The following is a 13,263-nucleotide window of genomic DNA, read 5'->3' on the forward strand; positions in this document are numbered from 1 at the left end:
AGTCTGAGACCGAGTCTGAGAGCGAGCGGACCCGAGTCAGGGGAATAAGTTAAGACTGTGGTTAAGACTGCCCTGTGTCCTTTTTCCTTCCTCTTCCTTGTACATTCCTTTCTTTTCCTCTTCTTTGTACATTGCAAATAAATTACTTGTTCTTCCTGGTTTTCCTCTTAATCCGATCGTCCTAGTCTTTTCTCCATTGGGTAAGCGTGGCACGATTAGGAACCGCTATAATCGGGTCTAGTCACTGGTTAACAGCTCGGATCACGGATTGCTATCCGCTCGGCATATTCCATCAATATCCGTGATTCGGGTGGGAGTTATTTCCTCATTTCCGGTCAGCGTTAGTACTTGGGTAGTAGCGAATCCCTAGTCCTAAAAACCCTACCTAACGCTGCCCGGGACGGCCGTTATAACCCCCAGGATCGCGTCGGCCAGATAAAAAGATAGGGGGATTAACCCCCTCTTGATAAGGGGAGAGCCGACGTCGGAGATCCGCAACAATATATATATGTGTATACGTATATATATATATATATATATATATATATATATATATATATATATATATATATATATGAATGAGTGAATGATCGTTTTAAGGCCATTTTTCCCCGCTAGAGCGGGGGTAAGCCTTGCGGGACCCCATGATTCCCTTTTTAAGGCCATTTTCCCTGCTAGTGCGGGGGTTAGCCTTGCGGGCCCATGGCAATCATCACGGTTCCCTTTTTTTAGGCAATGTTTGTATGGCCGGATGCCCTTCCTGACGCCAACCCTTTAGTCGCCTCTTACAACGCGCAGGGGTACGGTGTAACTATTCTAAACCGGGGTACACACCGGCACGGATATATTTATATTATCATGTTCACCGGGGGATTAATATCCCCCAAGGTGACGGGTGGTCGATCGAGCTTTAACTCTGAGGCGTTCACTCAAAAAATGGCGGCTTTTCTTTGCATGTGCGGGAGCAGAGGGTGACGAACGCTTACCTGGACGGGTTTCCACTGGAACGTCCTCGAACCACGATAATCAAACAAGGCCGACACGGAATTAAAATGCAACAAATACATCGGTTTAATGAAAATAACGCCAGTGACAAGAAATGCATGGTAAAACTATATTCCTAAATTGGGGACCCCCATACGGACTCGTATACAACACAAGGGGAAAACTAAAGTGAAAAATAAATGTGTTTGTGTGGTGTGTACTCAGCTTTAAGCAGCCCTCAAACCCCGTCTGCCCTCGAACGGGTCCCCGAGTCCGTGCGCTGGAAAGCACACCTTGGCGCGTAGTTCGTTCACCCCAGCCGCCGATGTGCAGCGCTCAGGCGCAAGCTCCCCTCTCGTCGTCCGCTCCACACAGCACCGTGGTCTCTCCGGCTCACACGGCACGGCACACAGCCGTCACGAAGCCACGAGCCAAGGGCGTCAGAGTGCACGAGCTGCGACCGCCAATGTCAGGACCAAGAGCGAGGAAGAGAAGAGAAGCACGAACTGTGACCGCCCACCACGCAGCCAGTACCAAGAGAAAGAAAAATGTGACTGTTCGCTTTAACTCGGGACACAAAGAGAGAGAGAAAATGTGACTGCTCGTCGTCAAACCCCGGACCAAGAGGGAGAAAATGTGTGACTGCATGCTATGAACTCTGGACACAAAGAGACGGAGAAGGTGATGCTCTGCCTTTTCGTTCCTGGTCCTGGAACCTTCCTTCTGACATCACCACCGAGTGCCATCGCAGCAGTCCATCACCCTGACAAATCGTCACTTCTCGGGGAGGGACCCACGACCCTGCCTGCTTGGTGTTGTGTTGACTCGGCTGGCGGCGCCAGCAGCAGCGTTCAATGTCTGAATCCTAGTGGCTTTTATTTAGTGTTATTAATTTGGGTGCGTAGTGCATGGCTGGTGTGGTGTGTGTCATAAGGAACAAGGGAAAAACCACACACACAGGGAATTAGCCTTATACCGTACCTAATTAACAGAGTTCTACCCCTCTCCATGGAGACAATTATACAACCTTACCGGACACATGGAGCTGACTTAAGTACATCAAGGTCGCTTACACGACATTCGGAGCATGGTAGTATATACAATTCTATCTGGACTAAGGTATTTCATTGGTACCCCCCACAAACGTAAGAATATATATACACATATATTTATTGGAACAGTGAAATAAAATTTGTTATTATTGTTATATACCGTATATACTCGAGTACAAGTCGAGTTTTTGAGATGATTTTCATGGCCCAAATTTCGGGGGTCGTCTTATGCAAGAGTAATGTTTTGTCATAAATGATTCTGCAGGTCATAAACATGGGAAAAAAATCGTAGGAAACAGTCTGGGTAGGTCAAAAATGACAAATGAGACCAGAAATTACCTAAATTTCTTTTATAAAATTTATTTACAACTTTGTTGCAACTTTATTTTCTCAGTCTCACATGATAAAATATACAACAGGTTAATGATTGAGATAAACAAGCATCGATGACGAAATGACAGCACAAAATGAAAATGTGGTACAGTACAGTGTTGTACAGCAATATGGAACAGTACAAGCCTGGTGTTGGCTTAGCGGTTAGGGTGCAGGCTTGGGATCCTAGGATCCTGAGTTCGAATCCTAGTCGATCGCTGATTTAACGCCAGGGGGGTTGGTTGACTCAGCCTGTCATCCTTCCGAGGTTGGAAAATTGAGTAGCAGCTTGCTGGGTTGAATGATCCCGGTGTGTACCCTGATTTAGGTACACCGTATCCCTGCACATCATAAGAGGCGACTAAGGTTTGGCGTCAGGAAGGGCATCCGGCCATAAAAAACATTGCCTCAAAAAGGGAACCATGATTGTCATGGGGCCCGCAAGGCTAACCCCCGCTCTAGCGGGGAAAATGGCCTTAAAACGATCATTCATTCATTTTCACATATTTGCTAAATTAATGGCTGCGAGGTGATTATTTGCATTAATGTTGGTATGATATGTCTTTTAAATGGCCGGGATGAGAAAGTTGAGTACATTAAACACTCACAGAGTTTACGAGGAAGACTCCTCGACCCCTTGAAGATGCCACCGGTTTGACAATCCACGGAGCTTTCTCCTTGCTGTGGGCAACTGTGGTTTGAGAAAGGTAGTGGAACCCATGAGCATGATATTAATTGATCAATCAATCAATTTCTAATATATAACTTTTCACTTAGAAGTGAAATCTCTTTGGTAAAAGTGCTTTACAAAGAAATGTGCGGCATGCTCTTCCATGAGTCTTAATAAGTGTTTATAAATTATTTTTTTAAATCAAACAAGTGCAATAAGATGGCAAGGATGAAAGTTTAGAACCCAGAGCAGCTTTTCTCAGTAAACTACCAAACATAATATTTTATCCTGAAAGACATCAGCAAAATTATTGTTGAGTAATAGAGTTGGAGTCGGTGGAAAAATAGTTATACCCCATTCAGAATGTTATCATTGACAGACATTTTCACCATAGGTGCATTTTATCATTTAAATTGACAGCCTTTGTGTTGATGGAGTTATTCCTAATAAACGTATGGAAATATAAGGTCTTCACTTTTTCCTGGTCCACTATGATCTAACATCCAAAAGCAGCACCAACCACTGCACTAAATCACTTTATTTAATGTCGAAGTGACTTAGATTTGTTTTATTTTCTTTACAATCTTCAACAATATTTTGAGAGAATGTAAAACAGCACTAAACCTAGAACGGCACTCAGTCGAGAGCATACCTCCGCCTGGTTGGCCAGATCACTCAATGGTGAAGAATCACTTAAAAATTAAATAATTCTCATATCAGAATCCATATTCAGATATTCACCAACATCGAATCGATTCTTCCTTGTCACACATACAACCGGTCCAACAAGTGTCGTCCAAATCCATCTCCAACTTTTTGAGAGATCCTGCTATGTATCGTTTTTGGCCCTATATCCCAATGGGGAAGAATCACTTTAAAAATTCTAGTAGCTGGATCCGAATCCGGATCTTCACCAAAATCGAATCATTTCGTCCTTGTGACATATGCTACATCTCTGCCAAATTTCGTCCGAATCCATCCACAACTTTTTGAGATATTTTGTTCACAGACAGACAAACAGACAGGGGAGAAAACATAACCTCCATACACCTTTGGTGGTGAAGGAAACAAGGAGAGTGATTGCAATTTTTGGGAATCAGGTAATAAGTGCAGAAAATTGATTGAGAAATATTATTTCACCTTAACCTAGAAGACAACTTTATTTGAAAAGCTGTTATCAATGTACTTTTTGACTTTTCCTCATGTGAAGTACTGCAGCTACTAAGTGATAATCTAATATATAAAGTTTGCTTGTGTGTTTGTACTCCCGGCAGGGAGTAATGCATTCGATCGTGTCCGTCCGTGTGTGTGTGTGTGTGCGTATGTGTGTTCGTGTGTTTGTGAACAAGATATCTGGAAAAGTTCTGAACGTATTTGGATGAAAGTTGGTGGGATGATTGCCCTTGGGATAAGGAAGAATTGATTAGTCTTTGGTGAAGCTAAGGATATTATTCCAGATCCAGGAATTTTTTGGGGAATTTTTTTTTCTGTCTGGAAAAGTTCTGAACGGATTTGGATGAAAGTTGGTGGGATGATTGCGCTTGGGATAAGGAAGAATTGATTAGTTTTTGGTGAAGCTCAGGATATTATTCCGGATCCAGGAATTTTTTTTGGGATTTTTTTTTTCTGTCTGGAAAAGTTCTGAACGGATTTGGATGAAAGTTGGTGGGATGATTGCCCTTGGGATAAGAAAGAATTGATTAGTTTTTGGTGAAGCTCAGGATATAATTCCAGATCCAGGATTTTTTTTTGGAATTTTATGGGAATTTTTTTTTCTGTTTTACTGCATTAAAGCTTTTATTATTATTCTTATTCTTAAATGATGTTTTTCTCCTGTAATTCCGAGATATATCAAAATAAATTCTCTGACAGGGCCTACTTTCTTTTTCAGTTATTGTTTTGGGGAGAGGGGTTGTTAAACAAAACGTATTATTCCAACTTGACCCACAGCGGGAGTATGCGCTCTACTGAGTGGCGTTCTAGTTTGTTATGCATTCAGACCCTGCAGGAACCAGTGCAACTAAACTTTTCATGGCCTCCTCTTTCACTCAGAGGAAGGTGGAGGGTTAATGTTTGTTTAAAAAAAAATTGAAAAATTAAAATCAAATAACTGCCTTCCTCAGGTATTGTGTTTATATACTGCCTGCAGTGTTTTTGTTGTTGAGGTTTTTTTTTGGGGTTTTTTTTTAATACTGCCTGCAGTGTTTTTTTGTTGTTGAGGTTGTATATAGTGATTAATATGTTTTGTGAAGATTGAGTAATATGTTTCGTGAAGATCTATGTTGAGGTTGTATTTTGTGATTTGTTGTCAACAACACAAATTTAATTATCATATTGTTTGCACGGGCACCTATTATTAAAAAGATTGCTTTACACAGGTTTATTAAAACATCTCCATGTTCAGACCTCGAGTGAGTATGTTCTTATATCCTGCCTGGGATTTTCCCGGGAGCGATCAGTGATATGTTTTGTGAAGATCGTTTGTTGAGGTTGTAGTGATTTGTTGTATTTTTAAAAAAAAAGTAATAAAAATAGGTTAAAGAAGGGAAAGCGTTTCCGAGCACATTTTGCAATGCACAAGATTGGTAATTCATATGAAACCATAAGGCCAACATTTCCCAATTTTCCATGCAGGAGGCAGGAAATACAGTGCCTTCAGAAAGTTGACTTTTTTCACATTTTGTTGTTACAGCCTGAATTTAAAATGGGTTAAATTGAGATTTTAATGTGATTGATCACATAATACCCCATAATGACAAAGTGGAATTTATTTTTCATTAATTTCAACAAAATAATTATAAATTAAAATCTGAAATGTCTCGAGTCAATAAGTATTCAAACCCTTTGCTATGATACTCCACAACTTGAGCTCAGGTGCATCCAATTTCCTTCAATCATCCATGAGATGTCTCTACAACATGATTGGAGTCCACCTGTGGCCAATTCAATTGATTGGACATGATTTACAAAGAAACACACTTTTCTACATAAGGTTACACAGTTGACAGTGCATGTCAGAGCAGAAACGCTACCATGAAGCCCAAGGAACTGTCCGTAGAACTCCGAGATAGAATTGTGAGGCGGCATAGATCTGGGGAAGGGCATAAAACAATTTCTAGAGTGTTGAAAGTTAACAAGAGCACATCATTTGGAAATTCATCATTCATTGCGTGAAATTGAAAGTGAGCTTCATCATTCAGAAATTGAAAGAATATGGAACTACCCAGACTGTCATCAGCCTGTCATCCTTTTGAGGTCGGCAAATTGAGTACCAGCTTGCTGGGATGAATGATCCCGGTGTGTACCCCGGTTTAGAATAGGTACACCGTATCCCTGCGCATCGTAAGAGGCGACCAAGGGTTGGCGTCAGGAAGGGCATCCGGCCATAAAAACATTGCCTCAAACAGGGAACCATGATTGTCATGGGGCCCGCAAGGCTAACTCCCGCTCTCGCAGGGAAAATGGCCTTAAAACGATCATTCATGGAACTACCCAGACTCTTGACCAAACTGAGCAACTGAGCAAGAAGGACCTTGGTCAGAGAGGTGACAAAGATCCCAATGACCACTCTGACAGAACTACAGAGTTCCTTGGTTGAAATGGGAGAACCTGCTGGAAGGACAACAGTCTCTGCAGCACTTCACAAATCTAGGCTTTCTGGGACAGTAGCCAGATGGAAGCCACTCCTGAGAAAAAGGCACATGACAGCATGCCTGAAGTTTGCAAAAGGGCACGTGAAAGACTCGGAGGCAAAAGATTCTGTGGTCTGATTAGACTGAAATTGAACACTTTAGCCTGAATGCAAAATGCTACATCTGGTGGAAACCGAGCACAGCTCATCACCCATCTAACACCATCCCTACCATGAAGCATGGTGTTGGCAGCATCGTGCTATGGGGATGCATTTTCAGCGGAAAGGACTGGGAGACTTGTAAGGATAGAGGGAACAATGAATGGAGCCAAATAAAAGCAAATACTTGAGGAGAGCCTGCTTTCGAGTGTAAAATACTTTAGACTGAGGTGAAGATTTACATTCCAACAGGACAATAACACCAAGCATACAGCCAAAGCAACACTGGAATGGCTTCAGCAGAAGAACGTGAAAGTGCTTGAGTGGCCCAGGCAAAGCCCAGACTTGATTCCCATTGAGAATATGTGGAAAGAGGGAGAGAGAGAGGGGGAGGGAAGTACAACGCCAGTAGAGAACAGGGACATCGGGAGATCTGTGAAAGGGAGAGGGCTGGGGCGGGGTACACGGGATAAACAAGATGGACATTTCAAAGACATCAAGTTTCCAAGATGGAAAACATCAAGGTTTTGGATGGGGAAAGATAAGAGATTGTGGTGGACAGCTGTTTTGAAGAAGTGGAGGGAGGAGTGGAATTGAAGAGAGTGTGGGAGTTTGTTCCAGAGGCGGGAAAAAGAGGAATGAAAGAGTGAAGATGAGTAGTGAGTCTTGATTTTGGCAATTTCACCAAAAGAGGATTGCTGAAAGATCTTATGCATCCTGCCAGAATATTTGGTCGGTAGAAGACAGAAAAACCTGCGATGAGAGAGTGAAAGGCCCTCAGAATCAGCTTCATTGTGGGAGATATCCATGATTCTAAAAGCCGTTGTTTCTACAGCGTGAAGCCGAGCTAGGTGTGAGGCAGGAGCAGCAGCCCAGAGGGGAGAGCAGTACTCCATCAAGCTGCAGATGAAAGCTTTGTATGTGGTGAGAAGCTCAATTGTGCAAAGGAAGGACTTCGCATGACAGAAGATACCCAGTCGGGTGAATGGCTTTGGAGGCCAGCTTGGAAATGTGGTTTTCCCAGGAAATATCCTGGAAGATAGTGACATCGGTCCTGGCAAACGGAAAGATCATGGCAGATGGTCTTTTTGGAGAGATATAGTGAGAGTGTGAGATTTGGCAGGATTGAAAGCCATGTTCCTTTTGTTCAACCAGTTAGTGATTTTATCCAGGTCTGCAGAGAGTCGAGAGGCTGCTGCCTGCCGATCTGAGGGTTGAGATATGGTGTGGAGTCAAAGAGTAGAGTGGGTTGAATACTTGTGTAAATTATATATTTCTGTGCTTCATTTTAAAATTATTTTGTCCGCCTTTACGGTGCATCTCTAAAAAAAAATCCTCTTTGACATTATAGGGTATTATGTGTGAATCAGTGACAAAATACTCAATTTAATCCATTTTAAATTCAGGCTGCAACATAAAATGTGAAAAAGTCATGGGGTGCGAATACTTTCTGAAGGCACTGCATTTAAATACATATTTCATTGAATATCCCCGGGAAACGCCGAGTACGTCAGCTAGTACTAGATAGTACACACTCAACTTCAATATTTCAATACAGCTTTATATAAACACAAAATAATGCAAATCTCACTGCAGAATTCCTGGTATTCAGAAGGAAGCAGGAATGTTGGCGGTACAAAGTTGAAGTGCTTGAATCCAAATGAGTGCTGCATACGTTGGATATTCTTGTACAAACGATCCTTCCGAGTTAGCTCATATGACCTTCATAGAGCGACATAAAATAAACAGGACAGGAACGTATGAACAAAAGCAAAAAATGATTACTGTTTTAGAATCCATCAATAATATGAAATGAACATAAATGACGAGTAGATATAATAAATTTTGTGAAGGAATGGGTTTGTGGGGGAAGGAAGGGTAAAGGGATTTTTTAATGCCTCATGCACATTATACAAGTAAGCGTGATGTTGGCTTAGCCGTTAGGGTGCCAGCTTAGAATCCTGGGTTCGAATCCTGGTCGATCACTGAATTAACGCCAGGGGGCTTGACTCAGCCTGTCATCTTTCTGACGTCGGCAAATTGAGTGCCAGTTCACTGGTAATTCCCTGTGTGTTGCAAGAGGCGACTAACAGGGTTGGTGGCAGGGAGGGCATCCAACCGTAAAACATTGCTTCAAAAAGGGGACTATGGTGCCCGAAAAAGGCCAACCCCTGCTCTGCGGGGGGAAATGGCCTCTAAAAGCGGTTCTATACACATTATACAAATACCATAAACAGCATTGGTGTTTATCATCAAGACTTCCCAGTTGGGTAGAGGTGTGGAATGACTGAAAACTAAGCAAAAATTCAGGATTCAATGTCATTAATCATTTCTATGGATAAAAGTGTGTAAACGTATCAACTGCTGCAAGAGTCACATATCTTTAAAAATACATGTGGGAGGGGGGGGGGGGGCATGAGCATGTCGGGGGTGGGGGGGCAAAAATTATATTCCAGATGGCATAATATTGTTGCATTTATTGGGGTAAGGTGCAGTAGTTATAATTTAAGGATTTAGCACCGTGTGCCACGCGAGAGGCGTGCCCGGTCTAATTACATGTAGAGAAGGTAAAGATGTACTGTCAAGTGTCTCGTGTTGAAGCAGGTGGAAACTGGGTGAGAGGGTGGCAACCGGAGTATTCCCATTGTAGTCATGGCAGGCCATGCACTGTGATATGCCTCCATAGCCCCTTCCCCTCACTTCTTGCACAACACAAGTGCATGCTGATGTAAGCTGCGCGTTTGAGGGTGTTCGACTGATTGACTGATGTGAACCTAAAATTATACCACATTTTCTTTGCAAAAATAGGCCTTGAGACTGGTACCAAGTTAAAAACGGATTTTGCCGATGAATTATAAAATGACCTCAGAGGAAGAACTAGGTCGAAAATAAACGTCAGCTTAATAAAGTCACTTTTGCAACACTTCAGCGGTCACGGCGTGTGATTTTGTCCATAATGTCTCCATAAATCAACGGCCTTTCTAACACAGAGCTATTTTAGGCAGAAGTGTGAGAGTTTCTTAACCCACCGTGGAAAATGGTTGACCTTCTGAAATTCAGCCAGGTTGCGCAAAGAGAACGGCTTGGGGTGTGAACCAGTCCACAAGAGGTTGAACTCGCTACTGTTCTGATGCACCTGCATACAAGCCAGATAAGGTGAATAAATATGTTAGATTTTAAACTTTGTTGATGGAAATTTTAAAACAAACAAGTTTAGAATCATCTCATTATGACACAAAAAATTGAAACATTTTTAGGCCAAACAAATTAATTGGTTTCAGGTCATTTACATGGCCAACAAAAAAGTATCTTCCTTATTAACCAGGTGTTTGTGATTTGATTTGTCACCCCTTTCCTTCCTGCCAAGGTGTATATAATCAACTATGCAGGTGTGACCCTAAAACATTATCCATCTATGGGTATTTGTGATCCAGGATATTATTTCATCCCTTACTTCTAAGCCCAGCTGTCGCTTATCTTCCTCTCTTCGTTCATGCCCGGGTATTTAATAGTCCTGGAAATGTGTCCCTCCCTCCCTGTTCATCTATTTGTGTTATGGTGCAGCTTTTCCTTTGCTGCACCCATGCATAGATGTGTTCTGCCTTTTTCTGACAAGGTTCCTTTCTTCTCTGTGTCCAACTATGTGCATGTATAATTGGCCCAACTCTCCTCCCCAACCTCCCAACCACCTTTGAGGATTTCACCTCTCCACATGCTTTTTTAGGGTCCACCTTTCCCATTTCTCTCATGATGCTCTCGTATTGCAACAGCCATACATTTCTGCAAGCATACAACAAGCCTCACTTAAACCCGTTATATGGTGCGAGTACGCATCACAGTGTAAGGCCTTCAACCAGCTCATGACTATCAGCAAGCTGGTCCTTTGGATGGGTGGAGGTGAATTTTTTTTTTAATTCCACAACTTTTATGAGCAAATAAATATAGACCCAGATGAATAATTATCACTGACCCATTATCTTTGTTCTTCATGTTCTGTGCTATGTACAGGAGGGAAGAGGTAGTAAAACAAGGTGTACCTCACAAAAACTGTGCGCTGCAAGAACATTGCGGATGAGACGGCTCTCTGTGCGCACCATCTTGTAAGCCAAATGATAGCGTTCTGCAGCGATTAAAAAAGGGTGATGCTGGTTACAAACAAACAATGCCTTCACGGCACCATGTATAACTAGATGGTATTCATAGAATACTTACCTTGCGCAGTCTTGAGAAGGACTTGGTGCAAGCCAACTCTTCTGTTTTTTAAGGGTTTTTTTTTTGATCCAATATGGCTGCCAGACCAGTGACTGATGATGTCACTTATATCAAACTATATTTCCCATGGGTAGTTGATCAATTAGTTAAAAGATTTGCATTGATCGGTTAAGCAGTTTAAGAGGAGAATATGTTCAAAGATTTTTGCTTCGATCCAATATGGCTGCCAGACCACGTGACATATGTCATTTTTATCAACCTTTATTTCGGCTGTGACAGGAAATTTATCCTTCAGTTGTTTGTCTCGACTGTGATGCAGACTATATTGGTAGGGAAACATAGGTTGCAACATGATCTGAGTAGTACGTATCTACTAAATCCAAAAAAGTGCCAGTTGTGGTGCTATTATAGTAGATGTGATCCAGTAGAAAACCTGAGTCTGTCGTGGACACTTTCACAAGTTGTGAGAAGCCTTTGGAGGACATAAACACGAGCAGTCTCGATGAGCTGGCTGCTGATAGTAGATCATCGTTAAAGTCTCCCAGGACAACAGTTGGCATTGCTTGATAGGGAATGTTGGAAAGGTAATTGTCCAGGAGGGACAATAATGTTGTCATTGGAAGGTGTGGACGTTGGTAGACAGCTACAACACACCTCCTGAGATTGGAGCGTGTGGTTATCATGAGTAGAGGTGGTTCTTCACTTCACTTCCAGTAGAGTAGGGTGTGAGACGTTAGTGCTTTCAGGAAGTAGTGATGTGGCACATGATATCATGATTCCACCATTGGATAGGTCTTGACACGGTAGTGACACGGTCAAACCTGAACACCTGAAAACACTCCTTGGTGAGGAAGAGGTTACCGCCGACATGTTGGTGAGGTTTGAGGAATGTTTCAGTGAAACACATGATGTCCACATGGCTCATGGATATACTGTTACGGAGTCCTCTACAATCTCCTGGTCTCGGTAACCTCCGAACCCCGAGGGGAGCCCCGGCAGAAAAATATGTTACCCTGTGTTGAAAATCAATAGTGAAACCACACCAATGATTACAAATGAACAAAATTGTATTAGAAATCACGCACAGGAATAACGGTACAACTGATGGCAATTAAGAGTGCACTCTATATATATATATCTTATAAAGTCAGGTAACTCACTGCGCTGCCAGCGAGTGAAAGGACACTCCTCAATGTCTCTATAACTTTTTCCAAGGCGAATGTGATTCGCTCCAGTGGTCGATAGAACGAAATCCGGTCGAAGCCCGAATCTCGCTCTCCAGTCGATATCCGAAGCGCGTACAGTTGGCCTTGGAGTTCGCCCCGCCAAACTGTACAAAGGCGCCCTCCAGAGGCGCACCTTCACCGCTCACTCAGCAAACCGCAACGTAATTGGAGACGAAGCGGTCGCACACACACATCCCCGACAGACGGTAGAATGTTGGGGTGAAGATGACACGAACCAAAACCTTCATAGGTGTCCGAAGCGCGGGGTTCAAAATGGCCGACGGCTCCTGCTTGAGCCGATGCGACAAGGCGAGGATTCGTCGGAATCACAGCGCCCAAATCTGACTACGCAGATTTCTCACCTCCAGCGATAATTCCTATCGCCGGATGTCCTTTCAAGGAACTCAAACTCCCCTCGCGACTGTCGGTAGACCTTGCTCGTTATGGAGCGCTGACGTCACGCGTCTTCTCCGACTTTGCTCGCGCCGCTTCCTCCTCTTCACCTCCTTTTCTTCCGGTTTGGTTTCCTGTATCATTTTAAGTTAACCTTTTTAACTTTAGATCGCTGTTCCTGAATAATAAACCTTTTGAGAATAATAATAATACATAATATCAGAAATATGTCAAGTGGGTGAAAACCACAACAGCGGAAGTGACGAATCCGTAACAATACTGTATCACACTTGACACCCTCCTGCTTCGGAATGTACGAATGTATATTGACATGACTTATCTTGATCCAGTCCTCCTTGGGTAGAGCCACAACCTGAAGTATTGGCTGAGGGGGCAGGCAGTTGGAAGCCAGTCTTTCCATTTCGGACACAGCTGGTGCACTGACTTTGATGCTGGTGGGATTGAAGTTCTTGATGAAGAGGCCTTCCAGTGATTTCACTCGACTAAAAGCGACATAAGCTTGACCAGCGTTGAATGTGTGTCCCTTCATGTCAACAACTATCT

At 42.8% G+C, this 13,263-nt stretch overlaps 1 protein-coding gene across 3 annotated transcripts in view; it reads right to left on the reverse strand.

Annotated features, from left to right (window-relative positions):
• TTLL5 (tubulin tyrosine ligase like 5) overlaps positions 1-13,263 on the reverse strand; it is a 232,972-nt gene that overhangs the window by 197,031 nt on the left and 22,678 nt on the right. For all 3 annotated transcript variants that reach the window (XR_013620981.1, XM_078766222.1, XM_078766220.1), the window contains exons 4-7: positions 10,906-10,988; positions 9,898-10,004; positions 8,460-8,590; positions 3,017-3,099 (exon numbers count right to left, since the gene is read on the reverse strand). Coding sequence is in view for 2 of the 3 variants with exons in the window: in XM_078766222.1 (XP_078622348.1) it covers positions 3,017-3,099; positions 8,460-8,590; positions 9,898-10,004; positions 10,906-10,988 (404 nt within the window). In the remaining variant the exon portion in view is untranslated. The remainder of the gene's footprint in view (positions 1-3,016; positions 3,100-8,459; positions 8,591-9,897; positions 10,005-10,905; positions 10,989-13,263) is intronic.

This window comes from Myxine glutinosa, chromosome 1 (assembly GCF_964187855.1).
Source record: "Myxine glutinosa chromosome 1, kmMyxGlut1.1, whole genome shotgun sequence".
NCBI classification, from domain to species: Eukaryota; Metazoa; Chordata; class Myxini; order Myxiniformes; family Myxinidae; genus Myxine; species Myxine glutinosa.